The 27,132-nt window shown below is 35.0% G+C and overlaps 1 protein-coding gene across 1 annotated transcript; it reads left to right on the forward strand.

The window, feature by feature from the left end:
* Positions 1-566: 566 nt before the first annotated feature.
* Positions 567-25,820, forward strand: LOC149555583 (nifU-like protein 4, mitochondrial). The gene is made up of 4 exons (XM_089833658.1): positions 567-843; positions 2,432-2,593; positions 23,414-23,562; positions 25,415-25,820. Exons 2-4 carry the CDS (start codon positions 2,446-2,448, stop codon positions 25,481-25,483), a joined length of 366 nt encoding a protein of 121 aa, XP_089689784.1. The 5' UTR covers positions 567-843; positions 2,432-2,445; the 3' UTR covers positions 25,484-25,820.
* The last annotated feature ends 1,312 nt before the right edge of the window (positions 25,821-27,132 follow it).

Here is a 27,132-nt window from a genome sequence, read left to right on the forward strand (position 1 = left end):
AAAACCTTCACCAAGTGTTGTGCCTTATGAACCATTCATTAGAAAGCCCCTTAAGCTCATCAATTGATAAGTAAGAGATAATTTCCACAGCTAGTCAACTTGTGATATGAATATCAGGATTTAACTGTGTGATTTTTGAGTCAAACTCGATGACCCATGTTTCATGAGTAGTGATTCAACATGAATCCATCTCTCATGAGAATAAATGGAAAACTTAGCACTCATTGGATCTAGGTGATGCTCACAGGGGTGAAGCACCGGGACTTCCCAGGGGGTCACCCATCCTAGTACTACTCCAGCCTGAGTGCGCTTAACTACAGAGTTTCCTCCATAGTTAAACCCAAAGCTTGCAACCCCATTTGCAAAACCTTCACCAAGTGTTGTGCCTTATGAACCATTCATTAGAAAGCCCCTTAAGCTCATCATTGCATATATTAACATTTAGCAAATTTCAAATTACCTCAATTTTATATCTATAATTTATATCTTCTTCATCTTTTAATATGCTTATTATAAATAAAATATTAGGAGTCTCGTGCAATACTTGCCCGACGTAAGACTTCATATTTGATTACAAATTCTTAGTCCGCAGCTTTGCTGTTTTTGATTTCTGTCAAACCATCACTGTTTTAAGGCGTTCTGAGAAGAAAAACAAGAACTGCAATTGCTATGTCAGGGTTTCTTGGTATATTTTCTCGCAATTTTACAAGAATAAAAAGATTTGGGAGCATTGGCAGCCAATTTTACGTCGGCCTTTGTCAATTATTCGTAGTTTCGAGTTCTCCTTTGACCAATGGCATGTTTGGCTCAGTAATTTCATCAGGACCCTTTCCTCACGCACATGTATGGAACAGCACAATATTCAATAAGCCTTCTTTTCACTTCTTTTCTGTCACCTTTATTTCATTCGGCATAGTCTTAACATTTGAGCTCTTCAGGGCAGATGTACAAAGCCACCCAGACATTGATAAAGAGTTTTAGGTCATTTAGAATAAATTGGTAGAGTAGTCATCAGTAAGAACATACGCACCAAGATTGTGCCAGCAAAAAAATGGCAAAGGTCTTCAACATACAAACTTTGGGAAAAAATAGTAATTTTGGGAACTGATAAAAAACAAAATGTTTTCTTGTTCGAAAAATATTTTAAAAATGTGGGGTTTTAGTAAAATATTTTTGTTTATTAAATTTCTCTCTGTTCAAAAGAAATGCAAACTCTTCTGTTCTCTGGAAGCGTTATAGCTCAAATATTGATTATAATATAGGACTTCTGTTTTTTCTATCAAAGTGATTTTAAATATTTATTCATATTAATTAAGTAATGGATTGTGTTGGTTGCAGGTCGTTTTTCTTTGTTCCTTTTAACAACTCTCCTTGACTACAAATACAGCTAGTTGATTGTGCTTTGTCTTTAATTCCGTGGAGTTTACGGCTTTACTTGGTTGCAAACTATGGCCTTTTGTTAACTGTATATTAACATTTCAATGAATTCAATTGCTGAAATTCAAAGTAGTATGACTGGCACAACATTGTAATAAATTCCATCACACTTTGTCATAAATATTAATGTAGTTCCAGTGTAATTTGTGGTGGATATGGCCGACTCTGTTCACCCATCATAATATTGTTTCTGTTTGCTGAAAGTTGTAGTTTCAATATTGATTATACGTTATACCTGATATTTTTTTTGGGCTTCCATCTTAGTGATTTTGTTGGCTAAAAATATTTATTTGTTGTAATTAAAGTCATGCAGATCGATGTTCTTTGCTCCATATTATGCATATCCTGGAGTACAAATAATGTCATTGATTGCTCTTTACATCTTTAATTCCATGAAGTTTATGGCTTTAGTTGAGCACAAATAATGGTACTTTTGTTGGTTCTATATAATGTGATTATTCCACTGCAAACATTTTTCTATTGTTTGGAAATGGCTGCTATTCTTAAAACACCAAAACCTTAAATGGTCAAACAGCCTGACAATTTTACACCTCATACAACTTAAAGCTACTAATTGGCTGTCCTTATTTTGTTGACAAAAGAATAACTCTGACAATGAACCACTTGATATTTAAGAGTACCTGGAAATGGGAAAAAACTACCACTGACTATTGACCATTTTGTTATTAAAAATGGCCAACAAATTCACATATATAATCTAATGGCCAAGGGGTAGTCAGAATGTTTCAATGAGACTTCTGAATCTTGTCGGCCTGGCAAATCCTATATATGTGTGTGTCTGTTTTTAACTGATTGAAGTTGTCCTATAAGCTTCTGTTGGGTGGCCATCACAAGTTAGAGTGCAATTTCTACTCACAATTCTTGAAACTTTCTGGAGATGAGTGGCAGTTAACCATTATTGATTTGTATTGAGGCACGGGGATATTAGCAGCAGTTGATTTCTAACTTTTTTCTTGCAATTCTTGATTAGCAGGTCAACGGAGGAGCATGTTTATACAGACTCAGTCAACTCCCAATCCCCTGTCTTTGATGTTCAGTCCTGGAAAGCCAGTAATGGAAGTTGGAAGTGCAGACTTTCCAAATGCTCATACAGCTATGGGTTCCCCTTTGGCAAAGGCACTCTTTGGTATTGATGGTAGGTGGCAGCAATAAACTGATAAAATAGTAAAACATGTTTCCTATCTTTTTTTCTTTAACTTTTAGTTAGTGTGAGAAACACGGCTTTCATTTAATTTTTATTAGACTCTTATCTTTAACTTTTGAACTTGAAGTGGTGAATATGCTGCCTTAGACATACTTTTTGGGCATGTAAGGTTTGATGCCTTGTCCATTTCATTTGATTCATGTCTATGATTATAGTTGGTTCATGTATTAATATGTTTTTTTTTGAAATACCGAACAACACATAAATTTTCTTCTGTATCATTAGGAACATTCAAACCCTCATATGTAACTCTTACCTAATTAAATGAGTTCCTCATACGGTGTTACTTTTTGTTGAAAGAATTATAGCACGCACTTGCTATCCTAGGATTCTCTGAATTTTCCAAATTTTTAACTTGTCCTCTAATCTGAGGATGTAATGGTCTTTTATCTAATTTCTATGTTCTTTCTGTATTCTTTGGAATAAGGAGTTCTACGAATCCATCTCCCCTGGTTGTAAAAGTATCCAGAGCCTAGGAGTCTCCTGTCGCATTCTGCTGAAACTCTTCTTGGTTAAATCCTTCTCCTGTTTGCATTTGAATTTTGTCCAAAAAGGAAGGATTATATAGTCACCTTAAAACTGCATTTAGTGTTGGAATTGAAATCTATTATAGTAGGAAATGATCTGTAAATAGTGAATTAAATCATGAAGAATAGTAACATTGAAGAAGCTGCAATTAGTTAATACACGTGGATACTTTTCTATCAGAGGACATATGGGCCTTTGCAGAGGCTTCATACCTGTAGATTCTGGCAATAGTCAAGACTGCTATCTCCTGCGTAAGCAAGACAGTAACATGAATAGAGCATGACACAGCTTCAGAACAGCCTGTGGTACCATTCAATTTCCCCAACAAACATCTGAGGGCCTGCAACCATTGATTGGATTACATTATTGAAGTTTGAGCAATGTTGAAACTGACAAATAGGACTCCAGTTTAGGTTTGCAAAATCAAAATCAGTTGTGAATTTCATGAACATTGCGAAAATCCAAGAGGTGTATTCTGCTGTTGCCAAAAAATAATTGATGATTTGTTCATAGAAGCCACAGTATAACAGCAGAAGATGAACAATTCTTGTTATTTTCACTCACCTGCTAGAAACTAAGTTACCAGTTCAAATCCACATGTGGAAGCGAGTACAAGAACCTGGTACATGGATACATGAAATTTTTTGTGGGGTTTTGAATGTGTTAGGGTATGTGCATGTGTATATGTATACACACAAAACAATATAATTGAAAAAATATAGAGACTTAAATCATTTGATAGTATGATACCTCAGCATTTATCAATGTCCAATGCCAAAGATAAATAAATCATAAATGTCAATTGATAGTTCACAAATATTCAAATAAGCCATATCATGTATTTCTATGTTCACGATTCCAATGAAAATCAGAAAATCATTACAATTACAAAATATAGTTCATGATTCATCAACCATTAAAAGGGTTTAAAAATAAAGTAAAATCATTTATTGAATATTTATCTTCAGCTGCTGCAAGTTGAGGATCATTTGAACCCAAAGTGGCCGCACTCAAACTAGATGCATAGTGCAGGAGTTCTGTGTCAACTTCACGCCTCCCTGAGGCAACTCTTGATCTTTGATTCAATTTTAGTGTCTCTAAATTGTAATGAGGTCATAATAAGACCATTCATGATGTAATGGAGGTCATTATAAGGTCATATTTTGCAAAAGTTGTCAAGTTGCAACGAAAGTTGTCAAACAACTTTTCTTGCAACCAAGTTGTCAATAGTTATCATAAGGGTCTAACTTTATGTTTGTATGTGTTCCATTTGATGTTATAAGACCTATGAAGGTCATTTCTCATGTTGGAGGGTCAGTTGGATAAGTTTTTACGCAAGTTGCTCAAATTGCCAAGAAAAATGTTGTAAAAATTGTTATAAGCCAAAGTTGTTAAAATGCAAGAGGGAAGGCCAATGGCCATAGATGTTTAAAATTTGATTTTGGTTGCTTGAGAGGTTAGTTTGGGATGGCACACATTTAAATAGGCCTTGAAAGGCTCACGAAATGTGAAGAAGACAGTTTATTGTTACATACATATGAATAAAGCATTTTTTCCTATGCAAATTTTCTGGTTTCTCACTGTCTCTGAGGTCTGTATGGCCTTGTACAGTTAGATAATGATGTGAGACTGATTTCATTTGATAGGATAACGTGTCTCCTTCCCTTTGCAACAAGTTTGGGTGAATTTCATTAAGTTTTGAAATTATGATCGTTTTAGTGGCTGTAATTTCCAAATTTTCCTGTAACAGCCCGGTCGCAGCATTTTCTATGATTTTGTATGGATGATCCACGATCTGAAACTCATATGGCTGGATAAAGGAGCGAGTTAGCTTTAATTTGGGAGTGGTTTTAGGTCAATTCATTAATTATTGAGGGAGATATTGCATTTTTACTGAAACTAGTTTGGAAACCCTTGCCAATGAGGATTTGTGGACCAATTTGGCAATTTGGGTTATGATTCATTATTGGAAAATTCTAAAAACTATTGTTTTGAATGATTTTTGGATGCTCTAAAAGATTATGGTCGTAGTAGAGTGAATAAATGGTGTTCTGCCCGTGTTTAAGGAAGTCCTAGGTGAGTTATTGCTAGTTTGCAAGCACACAAGGAGGTATGAGTGTTAAGTTTTGAACAAGTGTTATTGTGGCTGGGTATTTGATGACTTGGGAAGCATATATGGACCTATTGGAAGATGTCTGGGGTTTGGCAGGATTTGGAAGGGTTCGGAAATGACACTTGTAAAAAATCCTCTTGGTTCATGCCAAAATTGGCCTAGAATGAGGGTTCCGGTTTGATGATTAGGTAACTTGATGGTTGTTTTTCCTGATAAAAATGGTGGATTTAGTCTATCGGTAATGTGTTGAGGGAAATGGAATTGGATTTGTGAATCTAGCCTTTGAATTTCTCATAGATGCTTTGTAAAACAGACCTAATTAAGCCCTCAAAACTGAAATCAGTCAACTTTTGGTGGAAATGTTCCAAAACAACTGTGTCTTTACATATGTGTTTAGAACCTCCAAAAGGGTTTTTGAATCTACATTTAGTTTGTGAGTATCTAGCCTTCATTGGAAGTTGTGCCCTGTTTTGTCATCTGAAAGGGCTAGTAGGAGATAAGTAAGTTAGAGGGTGCACATAGAGGTTTGAAAAAATCAGAGTTTTTGAGAGTTGCCAAGGGTGTTTAAATGTTTTATTTGATGGATCTAAGATGTTCCTAAAGTTGGTTGAGCCCTACGAACCATTGAGCTGTTAATTGGAGTTTATAACCCATTGAAGCATAAAGGTATTACAAAGGGGAACTTGGAGTTAGTGGGAAATGATAGGAAAATGTTGGTTGAGAACCCATCCATGATGAATCCTTGTCCATTTGAAGGCTTGAGATTTCAAAGATTAGTCCTTTGAAAGTGAACTTTGTAATATGAGGACTATTGTGAAGGGTATGGGCCCATTATTGTGAAATATGCCTACATGGTTGTGAACTTGAACCCTATGTCTGCATCAATTGTTACATCCCAATTTTTTACCTAATTTAAAATATAGCCGTTGAGGTTCACATGAAGTCAGTTGACAGTTTAAATTGTTATAATCTGGTGAAATGGTAAGATAGTTAGTCATTATGATTTCAAGTGAAGATAACATGTTAGTTGATCGTTAATCACGAATTCATGGAATTAAGAAGATGGTTAACCATTGTGATTATTTATAATTAATTAATTTATTATGATAATATAATTTAATTGTGGAGAATTTCCTTGTAGGAAGTATGTCGAAGGGGTGGAAGTATTGTCAGAAAGAATTAGGTAGGAGCATCACTATCACTGAGTAAATGGATTGAGAACCTAGCGACTTGAAACAGGATACATCTGGGACCCGCACGAGTTATTTAAATAAATAAATTGAAAAACATAAAATAAATTAAATTAAAATATAATGCATACCTTTAGAGATTGTTTATTAAATTTTATCTTATCATTATAATAAACACTTAAATACAAACACATAAATATAAAAATGAAATGGCACCAACAAATTATAATAATATAATTTAATGATGTCACCTCACCAATATACTTATGTGAATGTATATAAGAACGTATTATAATAATAAAATAAAGTTTATAACTCTTCAACTCCTTATTTCTTTTCCCTCTTTATTTCTTTCCTTTTTAAAATTCGAATTTATGAAGTATTCGAATGGTCTTCTTGATAATCGATGGTAGCCAAAAGGTCACGGCTAACAATGAAAAAGAGGGCCTATAAGCGGCAAACAACTATCCCCCCCATGGCACTTTATAAAATAGTGCGAGTACAACGAATCACAATGATGAAAAGGATCCCGAAACGCAAGAGTGGCACTTTATCTCAGTGCGTTGCATAAAAATGCTTACAATGAATATCAACAATGATCAAAAAAGACATAAGGCTGAAACAACAGAAGGTAGAGCCCAAAACGAAGCAACTGAAGCAACAAAATCGATCCCCAGACCTGAAACAAACAGGATATCCACCAGAATGCTAAAATGCAAAAGACTGAATAGGATGTGCCTGGAACAGAATCTAGAACAACCACCAGCATCACTAGAAAGAGCACAGAAAGAGATTTCTAGCGATATAAAGAAGTCCAAAATCGGAGATCGGAAGCTCAAGATACGCCTCCCGGAGTGCAAAATAGAACATCCGGCTTTGACTGCCAAAATAGGCAACCAAACTGTATCAAAAGTCCAAATAACTAGCACCATCATGACGGGCTCGGAAAGAGCTTTCCGACGATATAAGATTCATCAAAAAATACCTCTGTATGACAAAGATATGGCCAAAAAACCACAAACAGCTTTTAAAACAAAACAAATTATAGAAATGATGATTTGAAAGCCGTCAAATTTCAGCCCAAAGATGGATGACGTCAGCACCTGCGGCTGTCAGACCTGCTTCAGTACCTTGCTGATGTCACTTCTCTGTCATACTTTGCTGATGCAGCGTCCTTTTTTGGAAGATTTTGAAAATGTTTTTTTAAACAAAAAAACAAAAAACTTTGAAGAATTTTTGCAAAAAAAGCAAACGCTTTTTTTAATAAAAACTCATGAGCCTTTTTTTAATAAAGCCTTTTGATTTTATGATTTATTTTTTTAATAAAAAAATAAATCTTTTCTTCGGAAAGCGTGCCCAAATCTGGTAACAAATTTTTGCATCAAATTTCAACTGTGTCCAAATTGGACAAATTTTATATGGAAACAGGGGTTTTTGGGTGCTACGAATCCAACGGTGAGGTCCATTTGGGCTCAAAATGCACCGAAAAAAATGACCCCTCCAAATCCAATACAAAATAACTCTAAAAATTGAAACCCTCAGAAAAATGCAACTTCTGAAATGCTTCAACAAACCACGAACAGCGAGCAGCAAGCTTGCTCTGATACCATGTTAGAATTAGGTGAAAAACTAATCTCCCAAGAACACCTGCATGCATAAACCTGTCACATGGATGAAGCAAAGAACAGAGGCAAGGAAAAATCATTGAGGCCAAAAAGCCAGATCCATCTTATGGACATGCAAAGAGCAATATCTCATATAATCCAATAAGTGAATGAATAAAATACAAAGAGGTGAATCCTTATAAAGGAATCACGAAACCCGAAAAGGGAAACTAAAGCCTAAGAAAGCTAGGGTTGCACAATATAATTAATAAAATATTAATTATATGCACCTACAAGATAGCTTAAGAAAACTAGAGTAATAGGCAACTTAATTAATTAAATCAAAGTGATTTAATTAATAAGTTAGAACAAATAATTACTCTAACATATAACTCTTCAACTCCTTATTTCTTTTCCCTCTTTATTTCTTTCCTTTTTAAAATTCGAATTTATGAAGTATTCGAATGGTCTTCTTGATAACCGATGGTAGCCAAAAGGTCACGGCTAACAATGAAAAAGAATACCATGATTTGATTTGGAGACAACTTCCTTCTTTCCCCTCTGCATTTTCTCCAACTTTTCTTCAAATCTGCTACATCTTCTTATCGAGCCGAGTGGAAATGTTACCAGAACTATAACCATTCCTAATCTCTAAGTTCCGATCTCTTCTTGACTCCCTTTGATTCTATCAGCGATAGGAATTCAGAGCAAAGAAATATTCAGCAGGAGATAAAGAATTCCGACCATGGAAGGAGGAAGCTGCATTTATTTACAGGTCACGTGATTTCCTTGTTAAATCTAAACCGAATTCAGTCGGCTTTCATTACTTTCTTTTCTGAATATCATACCAAGGAATGAGTGCTTGGTTGGGTATGTTTACCATTAATTATTTTGTTGCTGCTGTATAATATGAACAGTAAACTGAATAGAAAGTGTATTTCGAATACATAACTCCCATCCTTAGTCAGATTTACATATAGACTGATATCTTGCCTTCTGATTTTTCTATCAAGTAACCTTGAGATTGTTTCAATTATGGATTCAAAAGATGGAAAACTTAATTGAATCTCATGAATCAATAATCATGCCTGTGTTATCACCATTAACTACATTACTTGTTTCACTCCATGCATTCTATAGAAGTATCTTTTGTTCCTCATGATGGCTGCACATAGGCTTAAGTATTGAATAGCAAGATATGAATCAGAATAATTGATTCCATAGTAGAATATAGATTTTATATCAGAGCTTTGTTTAAAAGGGAGTCATATCAGTGCAAGCTTATACAAAAGTATTTTCCATATGCCTTTGAGATAAGGGATAGTACTCTCAAGAAGAACCAGTAAATAAATTACAAAGCAATTTTAATCTTTGCTAAGCCATAGACCCAGGTCGGGCATACTGCACTGGCTGTGAATATAAAATGTTTCTGTAGTCTTATGAAAAACAAGTATTATGAATCTTTTGTTGAAGCCAAGAAAAACATAGTATGGATCCATAACCATTATACCGATGGATATTAGACTTAAACAATCAAATTTTGGAATCTTTAAAGAACATTATCATGTATCACAGATTGTGAAATGCTAGATGCATGTAATCATCTTGTATAATTGACAGAACCGGTTGTTTTGAGAATTCCCAACACCTGAGTCTCACCCGATTGTGTAGCCAAGGAAATGGGTGATGAGGTGAGAGAAAGAAATCTGCAATAACATGAAACAGTAATTAGTTATGACATATCAATTTTTATCATCTTAATATGAATTATTAATAGCTCATGTATGATTCCGTTTAATGTAATCTCCTGCTGTCAAGTCGAGGGGTATGGTTAGATACCAGGTTGCTCAGCTGATGACAGATGTTCCAAGTCCAATTTCGGGTAGGGAGGGCCTTTCACATTAGAGATTGTGTGGGGATAAAGTTGAGGTCCGAGGTTGGGTGGTTAAGCCCTTGGCAATATTTCACCTCTTCTCAAGTTGTCAGATGAACAATAGACAAATATGCTATACATTCCATTGGTTTCCGAAAACAGGTATTTTACTCTTATGATGTATATGCAAGAAGGTAAGATTAATTGAGTTATTTCAGCGTTTTAGATATTTTACAGCTAGGTGCGAGAGATAGATTGTTTTCATTTATATGAATATTGAATATGAGCATATTTTCTAATCTTGAGTTATTGCCACAATTAAGAAACCAGAAAGAAAGGAATGATACAATGGTATTTGAAGCCCTAATTGATTCAGTGGTAACTGGAACCTTAAATGATACAGTGGTATGGGAAGCCCTAATTGAATCAGTTGTATCAGAATCCCTAATTGAGTCAATGGTATTAGAAGCCCTAAATGATCTAATAGTAATCGATGCCCTAATTAATATGTCATGTCCCCATTTTTGGTGACAGTTCGATTTAATTAATTTAATTAATCTGGTTGTCCAAAATAATGAATATTTTATAAGGACGCCTAATTAATTATTTTAATTAAATAAATAAGTAATATTAAGTTAATTATTTATAAAGTTATCAAATAAATAAATATTAAAAGATAACTTTATATTTAATTAATTTAATAAAGTGACATGGATTATAAAATATTTAATAAAGTCACTTAAGAGATAAAATCAAAAATGTTCTAGAAGTTTCTGGAGAAGATGGAGAGAAAAGAATAAATAGGCACCCCGGGGCTCCATTCAAATCAAGCAGTTGTTTATCTCTCCTTTGATTTCAGATTGTGATTCAATCACAGGTGCATTGTGGAACCTAGGGTTTTCGCAATTGTCATAGTTGGCCATTGAGAACGATAACTCTCAATCGATACGCAATTTTGAGGGTGTGAAATATCATCTGAATTATTGCAGATTGGAGGTGACATTCAGTCATTTCATCAGGGCGATCATCGGTGGCTTAAGGCCAACTTAATGGTTTTTGCATCACTATTCATTTAAGGATCAGCAAGGAAAGAGATAGTCATCGTTTCACGAATTATTGTAGAGTCAAAAAGAATTTGGAAGGAATTAACCTCAAGTCAGGGATTCGATCCAGAACAATAGGACAAGAAGGTGCAAATTGCAGAAGACATTATAGGCATCGATTTATTTTCACATGCAAGCAAAATTCGATGGTTAGACTAGATTTGACATGCGAATTTCAGGTTAGGAGGATGACCTGTCATTGAAGGATTTGGTAGACGAGCTCCAGTCAGCATATCAGAATCTGCCGCACTCCAAGTATATATAATGGTCAATTTACATTAATTATTGAAGACGCACTCAGTATCCACGTATCGGGGGCGACAAACATTCCTCATAGGCAAGCCGAAGGCCAGAATGAATTCATTGGGTGCTGCTTTATATTAGATCGCACAGACCTGACAGGCGGCGATCTCATTGCGAGTTGTGATGTCTTACACCCTGAGCCGGCGATCTCTATAATGGTTAATACCGTGAGCTGTCTAGTGACTAAGGCGATTTTGTCTTCAATCGCATAATCTGCCATCAACGTGGGTAAAAGAAGATGGAGGTGACTGGGCGGAATGAAGATGAAGGTTAACGCATGTTCATACACGGGACCCGCCTAAGATTGCAGTAGCTTGGCTTTCCAACCCGGAATTGATAAGACAACAAATAAGGCATGGGGAGTTATTCCGTCTTGTGCTTGAGACAGTTGGATAAAGTATCTACCCAGTCTGCGGATGAAGTGTCGACCCAAACTGCTGAGTTATAATTGGGAGGACGGCATTACCTGTTTTGTGCGCAAATTTGTGGCTAGACGTCTTGCTCCATGTACCCGCGATCTCCATAATGATTAATGCGTGGGGGAGTTGCATTAAAAACTTTCTATTGTAGGTGCTGGACAAGGTCGCTTGGTGCTATGTCAGAAGCCAGACCATTAGCTCGCCCATCAGCGTATTATTATCCGGGTCTCAAATCTTTCAGTATGCAGTAAGTTAGCAGGCAATCTCAGGTTTAATTTCTTCTACAGTTCAGGTCTATGGTTTGATAATTGGATTATGGTCAAGCATTGTAACATTTGATTGTAATAAGAATTCCTCCTTGAACATTGAAGGTATGATTTTATATTGCATTTGATACGTCTATATTAATTGGTGAATTATTTGAGGAATTACTCTTTTCATGACAAATCTCATAGTGTATTAGTACAACTCTGACTACAAGAATAGAATTTGACATCAGTTCATCACTGGTTCTTAACAACCTTGCTTGCTAATTGTTTGACGAAATGTCTAACCCTTGAAGTTTTAAGATTTTGGTGTTCAAAGAGGCAATAATCCGTTGGGGTTAATACATAATACCATGGTATGTGATACCTTAATTTTTATATAGTGGTATTTAATGATAATCATCATTGATTTTGATTTAGTAGTATTGGATGGAAGTTGTTATATGATATTGTTATGGAGGTTATTGTGGACTAATTTGGGTGATTGCAGAAGCATCCCTACAATGTTTCTTGGTTCAAATTTCACAGTATGTGGATTTTAGTTTTTATGGTAAATTCATTAATGGCATTATAAGTTCTAGTTAAGAAATTTTGTCTAACTAATTTTAATGGTAAATCTCATTCACATGAACATGACTGATATAACTGTCTTCTTATGAACTTGAAGTAATAATTGTATTTCTATGAGTATGTTAGTTATTAATTAAGACCCGGGAAATTGGGATGTTACATCAATGCACCATATTTAGGAGATGTCATCATCATCATCATAAGCTATAGTAAGTCTAGTAAGATCCTAAATGGTTGCATCCAAGTTGGCACATTCAGGGACTACATCCCAAAGCTTTATTGCCCCATCCTTGTAGTGTACTTTCTTACATGATAGAAAATGCAAATTAGAATGAATGTAAACTAAGTCTTCACCCTTTTTTGAACCCAATTGATTATGGTTCACTGGGTGGATAGAGTATGTTTTCCAATTCCATTCAATGACAAAAGAACTTGCAATCTAGATAAAGTAAAACTGCAAAGTAAATTAAAGAATATTAAGCACTAAATTGTAGAATAAAATTGGTGTAAAAAAACAAAAAACTTGTGAGAGGATCTTGATTGCAATAGGTTGGATGAATCCAAACTTTTGACCATGGACTTTCCACCATTTGGCAACTTCCATGGGGTATTGATCATTAATAGTCATTGGACTATGACTTCTCCTTGAGGCAAACATGCCAAATTTTTGCCTAACTTGTCTCTACTTCTTCATCTTGGAAGAGTACTAAATGCCCACAAATACCCATTAGCAACTCCATCTCGATATGATGCTAATTTTCTTGGCATAGTAAGTACTTTCTTGCTATTGTACCTTGGAGATAGGGCATATGCAAGAAGGTCCAGTCATCTTTTTCCAATGATGATGAATTAGTGATTTCACCTTATTGCATACATTTTCACATTCTACAAGGTCATCCTCATGTTTTTGAATTGCCGATTTTGCTTTCTCTACGATTGTGTCCATTCCATCATAGACATACCCTAAGAAAGGTGCATGTGTATTAGCAAATAAGAACAAAATCATGCTAGGCTTGGTGAATTCCAATACATATTCCACACAAATCCACCAATTTTCATCCAAGACCAATGACTTGACCTTTTGGGTCCTCCCTGAATGTGAAGCCTTCTATACATACTATTGGTTGAGGTTGAAAATCAACTCCCAACAACCTAAGTTAATAACAATATCAATACATAGATAACACATTAAAAATGATTATCAAGAAAATTTATATACAATTGATAAATGAACATGTTATAAATAAAATAAAATAAATTAATTACATTTAGTATTTACCTTCAACAATTCCAAACTTGAGAGACATCTCGTGGTTCATCACAAGCATCTGGATCTCCTTGACCTCTCCGTATATTTGTTTCACCCACTCTATTTGAGTGCCAATTTGTTGCACCAATAGGTTGAGAGCATATAGTGCGCGGTGTCCAAAAAATGTGCTCATATGGGTCCTTAACTAAAAGCACTTGTGCCCCTACAAATTTTTGCATTGTCTGTGATTACCTGGACCACATTCTCACTACCCTCCATTTCAATGTATTCAAGGAGTTTTCTGGAAATGAATTGTGCATCTTTCACTTACCCTACATAATTAACTACCCTAAAAAACATTGCTCCTTTTGGGGACATTGCAATAACATTAATAAATGGATGGTTTTTGGTATCTTTCCATACATTGAAAACAATAGAAACACTTGATTTAGTCCAAGAATCTCTAATTGGTTGAAGGGAGGTCTCTATAGCATTCCTCTCTTTCCAACAAGGTAGCACACATCTTTTCAAACCCAGAACTTATGAAACTAGTCAGTGCACTATTGATTGCTGACACTCGCCAATACTGTGATCTCACCAAGTTGAAAGGAAGACTATTGGCATAGAGGCAATGTGCAATTTTTTGATCAGCATTGTCTCTTCCCTCCTTTTCAAATACCCTGTACTTCATCTGCATTTTCCACTTTTGGTATAGGCAAGAATGGATGTTTGGAGGCTATAGCTAAATCAATGGTTAATTTTTTTTCTCGCTACACAATTATAAGTAGTTTTGTTTTGATATTTGAACCAATCTATCAACCTCTTCTTGTTCTTTTACAAATCCTGTTCAAGTGGTTTGAGTAACTCTATTTTCCATTCACTTTGAAGATTAGAGTTAGTCTTTTTATTTTGCTAAATAAATCTGAAGTGCTACAATCTAATGGTGATAAACACTTATCTTCCAACTCATCCTTATAAGTAAGAAGGATAGTTGGTAATCCAAGCTGATTTTTGAAAGATTAAACTTTGAGCTCAATTAGTCTAAAGATAGGAGTAAGATATAGGGACAGATGGCTTCAAAAGCTTTTTGAAGGACTGAGATACTAAAGTTGTAATTTTCCAGAACAGCATAGAACAAATTGTTGATTCCATACAATTGTGAATAGCCTTGCAAGTTTTTTGAAGCAATCAAAGACTGATTTGAAAGTGTAATTATGTATGCATACAACTCCTTATCTAGGCCTTGACACATTCACATCCCTTTGCTAGCAAGGCCCATAAAGTGAAGTTTCACTCAAGAATATGAGCTAGTTTTTGGTTTATTATTACAATAACTACACTAAAAAATATATGCCCCGCTTCTTAGAATTTGTGAAATTCTCATGGGTGCTTCTACAAAGGAGATGTTATATCATGAATTTATCGGTTCCTTCCCCACCTGAACTTTCATTAACAGTTATTCTTGCAACCTGATTTCTTGCTATTATAAAAGAACTAAATAAATCTAAATTAGAATAAAACTAAGAAATACAAGCATACAACTGAAAACAAAATATAAAATCATTAGAACAAAGACCTTAACTTATAGGGTTGAGGATTCACTCCCCAACAATAGGATTTGAAGGCCACAACTTTTACTAAGTTGATCTTAGATGCCAAATTCCCTAATACTGCTTACCATTGGCATCAAATAATTTTGTGGATGCATTCGATATGAAGGATTCTGAAAACCTCATCTCTGCCAATATGATGTTTATCAAACAATCTAGTGCAACTAAGACCAAATTGTTGACAGATATTGTTTCAAGCTCTTCTTTTAGGGTTCTCATGGAATAAATATAAATAACATTGCTAAATCACACAATGATGAAAATTTCAACATAAAGAAGCATGCATAGAAAATTATACTTTCAAATCAGTCTTTGATTGCTTTGAAAAACTTGCAAGGCAACCTCCACAACTAATATTATTCGCAATTGCATGGAATCAATAATTTGTTCTATGTTCTGCAAAGTTACAACTTTAGTATCTCAGTCCTTCAAAAAGCTTTTGAAGCCATCTGTCCCTGTATCTTGCTTCTATCTTTATACTAATTGAGCTCAAAGTTTAATCTTTCTAAATTCAGCTTGGATTACAAAATATCCTTCTTACTTATAAGGATGAGTTGGAAGATAAGTGTTTATCACCATTAGATAGTAGCACTTCAGATTTATTTAGCGAAATAAAAAGACTAACTCTAATCTTCAAAGTGAATGGAAAATAGAGTAACTCAAACCACTTGAACTTTTCCTTGCATATTCATGTTGAACCTGTGTAGAAGTTCCTAACCAAGCTAAAATACTCAATAGTAAACCTTAATTAGTGTGTTCAATGATGTTGAAAGATGGCTAGGATGTTGTAATATATAATCCTTCAACTATAGGCTATAAGAAATGTTGTGTGTAAAAATCAAGCTCCAAACTGAGTGACATATGAGTAATGTCCAAGTGACTGCTTTACTTTTTGTAAATGTCCTTCTTGGTAGGTCTAGTGAAGTGACCTTCAAAGGAAGGAGTTGAGTAGGAGTGTCTAAGGAGTATGTGGAATATGTGGAGGTACTCTATCAATAGAGGTGTTGATAGAAAGGATCGAGCTAGTCAAGCTTGTCTAACATTGTTTTTTGCATCTCTTGCTCTTCATCCTGATGATGGATCACGTAGTGTGATTCGAAACGTTGATGGTAAAAATCTTAACACAATCGAATCCAGAAACATATCAGTACAACAAAAAATGTAGTTATCACTTGGAGCCAAATGAAGCAATCTGCTTAGAGTAATAGAGAGATAAGTGTGGATACCACTCATGACTAGAAGTTGAATCACCCATGGATCTAAGTTTATGAATTTAGAAAGTAAGCAAGAAGATAGTCTCAAGAGGTAGTGGCTAGCCGATAAACTTGATCGAGGCAATGGTTTGAGGATCATTAGATTGCTACATTTCATGCGCCACATCATGAGGACTCGGACCCTCTTAATATGGGTCCATTTGATGAATTCCGTGTCTAGTCCCCAAACTTCAAACACAAATAAAATTGTAGCCTTGATGATTTATCAAAAGGATCCATCCTTGAAGGAATATCTTGGAAGTAGATTTGGAAACATTGATGCTCCAAGACATAGAGAGGCATAGCCCTTGCAAAGACGCAATTGGACTGAAAAATTGGACTACTGAGTATGTCTAAGTTGATGTGATCTCCAAAGCTGCTTCATTGCGGGAGAATTGGGATCTGGAAAGAATTTTTGGAAATGTTGAAACTAATGACTTCACTTTTACTAAGGCTGACTACAAGTTGGTGAAGTTCATAAGTAATGACTTTACTAATTACTAAGGCTGACCACAAGTTAGTGAAGTTCGTAGAAACGAGCAAGGCATCAATTTGTCATTGTAAGCCTTTGGCCAAATGGGAGAGGAGAATGAAATCATTGGAAAGAAGTAGCATAGCTATAGCCTATAATGACCTCATGTAAAACCCAACCATCATTGATTCATTTATATGGCTGTGTTGCCAAAGTAACTCCCAACTCCTCAATGTAAATATTGAAGAGGGTTAATGGAAGAGGAAAGCCTTTTTTGACCCCATTGACACTCTTCACAAAGTTAAAAATACCATGAGAAATACACAAGTGCTTAATAATTGTCTCATAAATCATCCAAGCTTTGGTAATGAGAGAATCATGAAAAATAACATCTCGTATCCTCTAGAAAATTAGGTGTCTCAAAATTGAGTTAAGAGCCTTGAAGTCTATAAAACAAGAAGAGATCGCGAAGACTAATAGGGAGCCTCCATAACGATAGCTTGGAGTGTCAATATGTGGCCAATGGTCTGATTGTCTCTTGAATCTAGCTGCTTGCTGAGCTCTAATGTTGCCTCTCTCCAAGCCCCTAGAAATTGCATGTCTGACATAGTGGCATAAATTTTGGCAAATGGATCCTGATTCATGATGTTCTCGTAGATTTCAAGGTTGAAGAGACCTCCAAATTTATGAGTAGGATGGTTATGTGTTGGGGCCAAGACTAAGAGAAGTTTGAACAAACCATTTTGTTGGAAAGTTTTGGTGAAGGGAAGGTAAGATGATAGTTGATCAACACTATTTTGTATAATTACAATTTGCAGACCTTCATAACAACTTTCTCGATGATGTACTTGGAGATAGTGGTAGCTGATGGCAATGGGGTAGGGACCAAGACATTAATCTGGTCATGCACATTGTAAAGAACAGCTAGCATAGGAAATCCATACATTAGGGCTGATGTTAGAAGCTGTAGTTTTTCTTGGGAGAAGAGTGGGTGGCAAGGTCTCGCGGAAATGATGAAGATCTTCATGGAGTGCAAGTTGTTGAGAAGCAAGAAACTAAACTGTTGCTTCTCATGTCAGAGAAGACAATAGTACTCCCAACGGATTGAGTATATGGAGATAGACAATCTGCAATAACGATATCCAAACCATCGTAGTAAAGGACAATGAATCTTAAATGGAGATGAAGGCTTAAAGATAGTTTGGTTAAAAAGCAGTTGTTGTTGCTTATACTTTAATCATCCTTAAGCCAGTGTGCAGAGTCAACTATGTGATCTTTTGCTTTTGTAACAATAGTCAACAAAGCCACACCACAAGAGTCCTTAGTTGGTATCTTTTATATGCTTGAGGTAAAACTATTGCTTGAGTGATGCCACTTCTTGGAAATCTAGTGTTAGCTATAGGTTTTTTTTAAAAATTATAGTAGATTAAACATATGCTGGATAATTTATAAAAATAAAACTTACATCAGCTATTATTAAAATTGTCTCTTGTCTCAGGTAAATTAAAAATGATTTCACCATCCCACATGATATTGCCATCTAAAATTGGTCATTGTCCGTAGTTGTTGTCAGTCTTAATTATCATGGTTGTAGGTGGCAATTATGCCATGAGTAGGTCAGTAAGACTTTTGTTGGTTTAGTTGTTGTCAGTCTTAATTATCATGGTTGTAGGTGCCAATTATGCCATGAATAGGTAGGTAAGACTTTTGTTAGTTAATAAATCACTGTTTCGAAGAGGTGTCATTTGTGTTGTCAGATGGTGACAGTTGGAGACATAACCAATTGTATAGAGTCTATTTGTATGGAACTTGGAACAAGTGAGGATGTGGTTAATGTGGGAACTATTATGCTATGAAACATATATCAATCATTTATGGTGTAATGTGACTCTGATATTCATGCTATTGCTGTATTTCACTCATCTCTGGTCTTATGCAATCCTGTTGAATCTGCATATTCTGTGCTATCTCTCTCAACTTAGGCATATAACAATGGTCACCATCTCTTAGAGGACTGTTTGCTTCTAATATGCTACTGTAAGCTCGTAATTATCATTAATACCATCCATAGTGGAACTTCTGGTTTATAACTTTGGTAGCGTCCCTTGTCTTGCTTCTTTTCTGCCAGAATTTTTTTCGCACTGTTGGTTTGTTCTGTTTTTGCCACAATTCTTGATGGTACTGCTGACCTATTCTGATTTTCATGTTTATTCTGGGAGCTTAGAGCAACAGTAATTATCTTCTATGGAAGTCAACCTGAGAAGTACAAACTACAAATAATTGGTTAAGTTATGTAGCTGCGAGAGAGATTAGTTACCTGTGATTGTCTGCTGTAAGGATTCTGAGAAATTCTGTGTGATGATAATCTCTTCTTATCATGCTTCATTCTGCTCTGTTATTTGATATGAGTTCCAGCTCCCTGATGGCTTTGTGTAGTTCATCTAATTGGCATTGAGATGTTTTTATTGCTCTCTCCCTCTTTGTGAGATGTTGGAATTTCAAATGTGTTTCGGCATCCTCCAGGTTTTTTGTTCTGCCCAGCTGAGTCATCATGTTGACTCCCAGTCATGACCAAGTTGTTCGCATGAGATTGGTTTCTCTTGCTGATATTATTCTTGATTCATTACTGAGATAGTATGTTTCGGCATCATTCACATATATTGCATGGCCATTGTGAGGTGACTCATAATTATAGTGTAGCACCAACATTGGGGTATGTCAGGACGAGTTTCCAAGAGGATGGGTGCGGGCGAAAGGCCTCAATTTTGGGACTAAGGGGGGTGGCAGGGGAATGGTGGCAGTTGGTGGGGGGCAAACGGGGTGCTGTATACCATACATATAGAACTTGAAATGCTACTTATGAAATGATGTTTCAGTATATCATACCAAATTAAAATATTTGAACATAGAAATAGTGCAACGTGAAACAGAACTATGGAACATTCAACATTGTAACATTCAAAAACATAAAATCAAATAGAAATTCAGGTACCCATCCCGGCAACAGCATGGTTGCGGAATGGAGGTGGGGATACTCGGGTACTTCAAGTACCCAGTGCAGGGACATCTGAGGGATAGGTACTTCAAGAGTTTGGGGGGGGGGGGGGGGGGGGGGGGTGCGAGTCCCCCGGTTTCACTGATGATTATGACTTGCGTATTTACATGTGGCCGTTGACAGTTACTGTGTTGATTGATTTTAGTTTATTATTGTGATGGCAGACTCTAGTATTCCTTGGTGGAGACTCTTCTGTTGTGTGAACTCTTCTTGGTAGGTGCTACGGCAGATCCTTGGGAGTATCTCTCAACAACATTTGTTGGTTGTTTGTTGCATCAGTATGACATCTCTTCTTTGGGAATCACTCTATGTCTGATTCATATGCTTCTCAAGCCTTGTTTTCAAATTTCAGATGATATAGTTATTATACATAGTGCATAATTAATAGTGTACTTGATCTGTGTTTGATTTACATAATGATATTGCAGTTGTAAGTCTTTATGTGATAGACATATCTGAGAGATACTCGTACAGAGTTTTGTCTTATTCTGAATTGATCATAAAGTTTATCAACTGACTGGTAGAAGTCTCCAGCATAAGCAAGAGATAACCATACTGTTTTGGAAAACTCAATAAAGGGTATATACTGGGTGTGGTAGGTCTTTTCCCTCGAGTAGGAGGGTTTTCTCAGGGTAAATCTTTGTTTGTTTATCTTGTAGTTTGATGTTAAAGGTTCTGATTATTGCATTTATAATATTCTGGTTCAAAACATTAACATAATTAACTTTTCATTTTTGCAGTGAAATTCAGTAATTGGGAAATCAATGTGATCTTTATGCCTTGAAAATGCAGCCATCGTCACTTGCCAGCATCCCTTATACTGCTTCTTGTTTGCCAGAATCCTTTTTCCACTGTTGACTTGTTTTATGTTTGCCACAATTCTTGATGGAACTGCTGACCTCTTCTGGTTTTGCCAGCATCCCTTATCCTGCTTCTTGTTGGCCAGAATCTTCTTTCCACTGTTGGCTTGTTCTGTCTTTGCCACATTTCTTGATTGAAGTGCTGACCTATTCTGTTTTCTCTGTTGAAACCAGGGGCTTAGAGCAACAGTAATTATCTTTTATGGTGGTCAACCTGAGCGGTACAAACAATCAACCTTTAACAATCGCAGTGAAATTCAATAAATAGAAGGTTAATGTGATGCGTAATATCTTGAAAATGCAGCCATCATCAGTTTCACCTTAAATATATATTGCACTCTGGAGAGTTGGTCAACTACAGCTATGTGCTTGGTCAACACTGTTTAGAAAGTCAGCGCTGCAGCTATAGTATGTACCTCACAATTAGTTAGTCAAATAATTAAATCACTTGTGAATAAGAGGATTTTATACCCATTCAGTATCATATTATCATTATAATTCATTCTCTAATATCTAGCACATGCATTTTAACTCTTAAAAGAAAGTCAGCACTAGTAGGAAATCAATGCTAAAGTAGAAGCCGATGCAATATAGAAATCTCTACACAATAAATAGCCTAACCCCATACTACAATTGGTGGTTTTTTGTGAAGGCTATTGGAGAGCTAGTGGTTCTTTTGCTTCTTGTCGTTGTCTACAATCTGCTCTGTGGACAAACTTTTTCAAAGCCTTCATGTCACTGATTAGTTGCCACATCATTGCAGTTCAGAAAAATATTATAACTTGAAAGCAGAGATTGCAAAGTACAGTAAAAGACATGTAAGCGAAGTGCAGTAAAAGGTACAAAAATCCAAGTCAGGTTAAAGTTGTATTATTTAGAAACTAATTTTGTTGAAGTTTGATCCAAGTGTATCAAGAAGAACCCTTCAGAAAATTCTCATGTGAGTTTAAGAAGATCAAGAATGATTTATCATATATGTACCCATTTACATTATGCATGCATACACACTGAGGTTTGATGGATGTTATGAATTCATAATTGATTGTGCTTGTGGAACTATAAATGAAGATTATGTAATAAAGTGTGCCCTAAGCTATATGCTAGAAATTGGATTCTGCAAATATGCAACATTGGTAGTGTATTTCAGGAGCAGGTTTATGATGGAGTATATTGTTGAGTTTAATGCTGAAAAAGATACAGGAAGGATAAATGCAACTTACAGCATAATATTGTTTTTAGTATCAATAAACAATTCCATTGGTTAGGTCCAAATATGTTGATAAATATTAAGGTAGGATAATTGTATAATATGATTACTACAGAAACTGTATTAAGCTACAGCTACTGAAGATGATGCATGATCCTGAAACCAACTACATATATGTATTTTTTATATTTATGTAAGTATGTGTAACTTTATAATTTTATAGTTTTCAAAACCTGCATTGCAATGTGGTGATGCTGGCCAAGACCAATATCATAATGAAGATGAGACTGAGAGTAGAAGAGCATAACAAAAGTCGATCGAAGAATTTAAGATATATGTATAATGGTCAGATTATAATCTTATCCAACAAGTTGCAGTTGTGTCTGTTGATAGAGGAAGGGAAATCAAGCTACATCTAAACAGAATCAACAGTTTGTTTTACAACTAATGACACAAAGTCACTTTCATGTATCTGCTGTAATCTTTTAGAAACAAAGAAGGAATTGCATTGTAACACTAACTGGTGGGTGATTGAAATGTTATTGTCCCTACAATTATAAATTGTTGTTGGTTATGGTGAGAAAAAGCTTTGAGAATGAACATGTCTAAAACAGAGGAGTGTGAGATTTCAGAATTGTACAAAATAATCATTTACAAGTTTCAACTTTCTAAGGCTGTATCATTTTGTAGCTGAAAGCTACAAACCTATATAGTGTCTATCTTTAGGTTAAAATTTAAATGCTGATAATAAGATCATCAATCCTTTATATGTTTGGTTGGTATTTCTTTTCTTGACTCTGGTTTCATGTGTGGTGAATAGTCTGAATACATACTACATTGTTTATTTTTAGTGTAGGAGTTATGTAAAAGTTTTGAAGTAAATGCTCTTATGAAAGTTAGTTCTTGTTCAAGGTACTATGAAAGATGTTTGTATTCTTCTCACATGACTATAAATTTCATATTTGGACTTATATTGACTGTTTTTGATGGTGCTTCTCACCATAAAATATCTGATCTAGATTAGATTATATTTTGATTTTCCATTTTAAAGTTTTTCTTTTAATGTGCGTTTTCAGGTGTTGCACGTGTTTATTTCGGATCTGACCACATAACAGTAACTAAATTAGAGGAGGCCTCGTGGGATGTTTTAGAACCTGAAATCTTTGCAGCAGTCATGTTTTACAACTCGAAAATGGGAGCTTCCAAAGATACTGCCATTACAGAGGTAAATCTTCATTAACATGTGATTCTTCCTCTAAGAATGAACATAATAACCTTTTCTCATTTTAATTAGCAAAATGGATCGACTGAATTAATGAAGCATGCTAGTTGTCTAATATGAACCTAAAACAATAAGTGTTTGGCTTAGCAGCAAACATTAAGCAATTGAAACAAGTGACTATGCAAGTAATATTTCACTTTTTACCCTGAAGTTTTGAATGGATTCATGGAATTCAATAAATTCCAGGCTAAATGAAAAATGTGTTTCATAACTATCAAATCTTCAACCACCAAGTGCCTGTCCAGGAGCATACGCAACAGATATGTAGAGCATCTGATGGAAGCAACCCAACACATCAGAACCAATTTTTTTCAATGCTTCTCTTGTGTTATTTCGTAAAAAAATTGGATGTTTGAACTTTGAATTATTGTTTAAAAACTTATGAATTGGAAGATGCACATTGTACTTAGATTTGGTAACTTGCAAAATCCTGGCAAATTATATTTACAAAAATATTGTTAAATTATGCATTACACTGAATTTAGAGAGCTGATAAGCAGTTTTTCGTTCATTCATGGATCAATAAGGAGGTCAGTACACATCATGGTGTCATAAGATCATAAATTAGTAATCACAAATCCATATTGATATTTTTCAAACATTTTGTACAAGATCTCCTGTCAAGCCCCTCTCCACCTCACTCCCCAGCTTCATTGCCACCTCTTCACGTTCTCCAACATCAGTGAGGCAGTTAGATGTGTAACAACCAGATTTCTAGGGTCTTAATTAACAACTAACATACTCGAGAAAATACAGTTATTACTTCAATTCATAGGAAGACAATTAACAACTAACATACTCGAGAAAATACAGTTATTACTTCAATTCATAGGAAGACAGTTATATCAGTCAGAATGAGATTTACCGTTAAAATCAGTTAAACAAAATTTCTTAACTAAGAACTTAAAACATCATCAATGAATTTACTATAGAAATCAAAATCCACATACCATGGAATTTGATCCGATAAATTATTGTAGGGATGCTTTTGCAATCACTCAGATTAGTCCACAAATACTACTATAACAATATCGTATAACGACTTCCATCCAATACCACTATATCAAAAATCAAATGATAATTACCATTAAATACCACTGTGTAAATTAGGGCATCACATACCACTGTATCAATTAGGGCTTCGATTACCATTGGATCATTTAGGTCATCAGATACCATTGTATCATTTAGGGCTTCAGATGCCATTGAATCAATTAGGGCTTCAGATACCACTGTATCATTTTAGGGCTCCAGATACCATTGTATCATTCCTTTCCTTCTGATTGTTTAACTGTGGCAATAACTTAAGATTAGGAGATATGCTCATATTTATTATTCATATAAAAGAAAGTTTGATATATAAATTCATCAGATAAATCTATCTCTCGCAACTAAATATAAAATAACTATAACGATGATATAACTCAATTATTCTTACCTTCATCTTGCATGTACATTATAAAAGTAAACATACTTGTTCCGATAAACAATTGAATGCATAGCTTATCTTTGTCTATTGCACGTCCGACAACTTAAGTAGAGTTGAAACATTGTCAGGGGCTTAACCACCCAACCTCGGACCATAACTTATTCCCACACAATCTCTAACAAGAAAGCCCTCCCTACCCAGAATTAGACATGGAACAGCTGGTCATTCATCGAGCATTCTAATATTGAATCACCCATTTGACTTGATAGCAGGAGAATACAATAAACAAGATCATGCATGAGCTATTAAGTATGTTTAATTTAATTTATTTAATCGTGTCTGATTTTCTCTTCTACTTTCTTGCAGATTCATTCCACCTCTTCACCTTTCATGACTACACAGCCGATGAATCCTAGGTGTCTTGGAAGTTTATGAGCATTCTGCCCTTTATCATTGTTTATATCTTTTATCATAAGTTGTGGCAAAATAAAACATGTTAATGAGATCAGCAACATTCATCCGAGTTCTTATTACACTTGGAAACTCTTCCTAAAGAGATACTATTCAACTTCTTTTATGATAAATCTGATTACTATGAAAATAAGAAGGAAATTCATTATAGTTCATAGGGATTATTCGGCAAGTTAAATTACGCGAACACAGTCATAAAGAAAAGAGGTTCCTGTGCCTAGCCGGCTGCTATAGAAATTGTATTTTAAAAAAAACATTAGAAAGATAACTCAAGACATGATAAGAATTTGGTTTGTTTTTGAAGAAATTGCAAAATGGATCAGTTTCCTCCAATTTCTTGCGATGTCACTTTCAATGCATAAAATCTCTATTTCTCAACCAGAATACTTGCACGGCAAGGAATGGAAATCATACTACTTGAATAAGCTTACCAATCGATTAGCAAGGATTCGGCAGAAGTAATCAATAGTAAAAAGAATGTAAAGGTCGGATGCAATGAAAATATAAATCGGGCGCCATGAAAACATAAGTCGGGTGCCATGAAATAATATTACTGCCTTCTGTCTCATAATACGGGTGATATCTTGAAACATAGTTGCTAAGAATTCGTGGTTGGGTGAATAAAAGAAGTCGGATACTTGAAAAATAATAACTACCTGCCTTTTTCTCGACTCAAGATATAAAAAGGTTTAAATAAGACCCTTTGGCTTTCGTAACATAAAGAATATTTGTCGAATAAGAACGCCAAGTGTTTAATTGGTTACAAACAAGGAAAAGAATAAAAGATGGAAAAAGAGTTGGAAGTTTATAATTCGATTATTCTTATAATTTATATTTACATACGTATATGTAAATATATTAATGTGGTGACATCATTTTATTATATCATTATAATATAATGGTGCCATTTCATTTTTATTTTTATATCTATATGTACGTATATACATATATATTATAATAATATGGTGAAAGATCATTTTAAATCTTTTGAGGTACGTTTTATATTTTAACTCAATTATTTTATGTTTCTTAAATTATTTATTTAAATAGCTCATGTGGGTCCCACAGATTTATCCTATTTTCAAGTCGCTAGGTCCTCAATCCATTTGCCCAGTGATGGTGATGCTCCTGCCTAATTCTTTTCCGACAATGCTTCCACCCCTTCGACGTGCTTCCTACAAGGAAATTCTCCACAGTTAAGTTATATTATCATAATAAATTATTTAATCATAAATAATCATAACGGTTAACCATCCATGAAATCGTGATAAATGATCAACTAGCATGTTATCTTCACATGAAATTATAACGACTAACCATTTTACCATTTCGCCAGATTATAACAAATTAAACTGCCAACTGACTTCATGTGAACCTTGACGGCTATATTTTAAATTAGGTCAAAAATTGGGATGTAACAAGATGCATGAACAACAACAATACAATAGATGAGGAAGGGTTCCAAGTGGAGCTCTTTAAGCTTGGTATTACAATTTTGGGTTCCTTTCTCACAATGCTTTTTAATAGAGTGGTTTGCACTGGCTTCCCCGACTCTTGGTCGTGACGTACTATTTATCCGATCTATAAGATTAGGTTGGTCTTGGACCCCGACA

Source organism: Cupressus sempervirens, chromosome 5 (assembly GCF_028749045.1).
Source record: "Cupressus sempervirens isolate cs-2001-9-10 chromosome 5, ASM2874904v1, whole genome shotgun sequence".
Taxonomy (NCBI): Eukaryota; Viridiplantae; Streptophyta; class Pinopsida; order Cupressales; family Cupressaceae; genus Cupressus; species Cupressus sempervirens.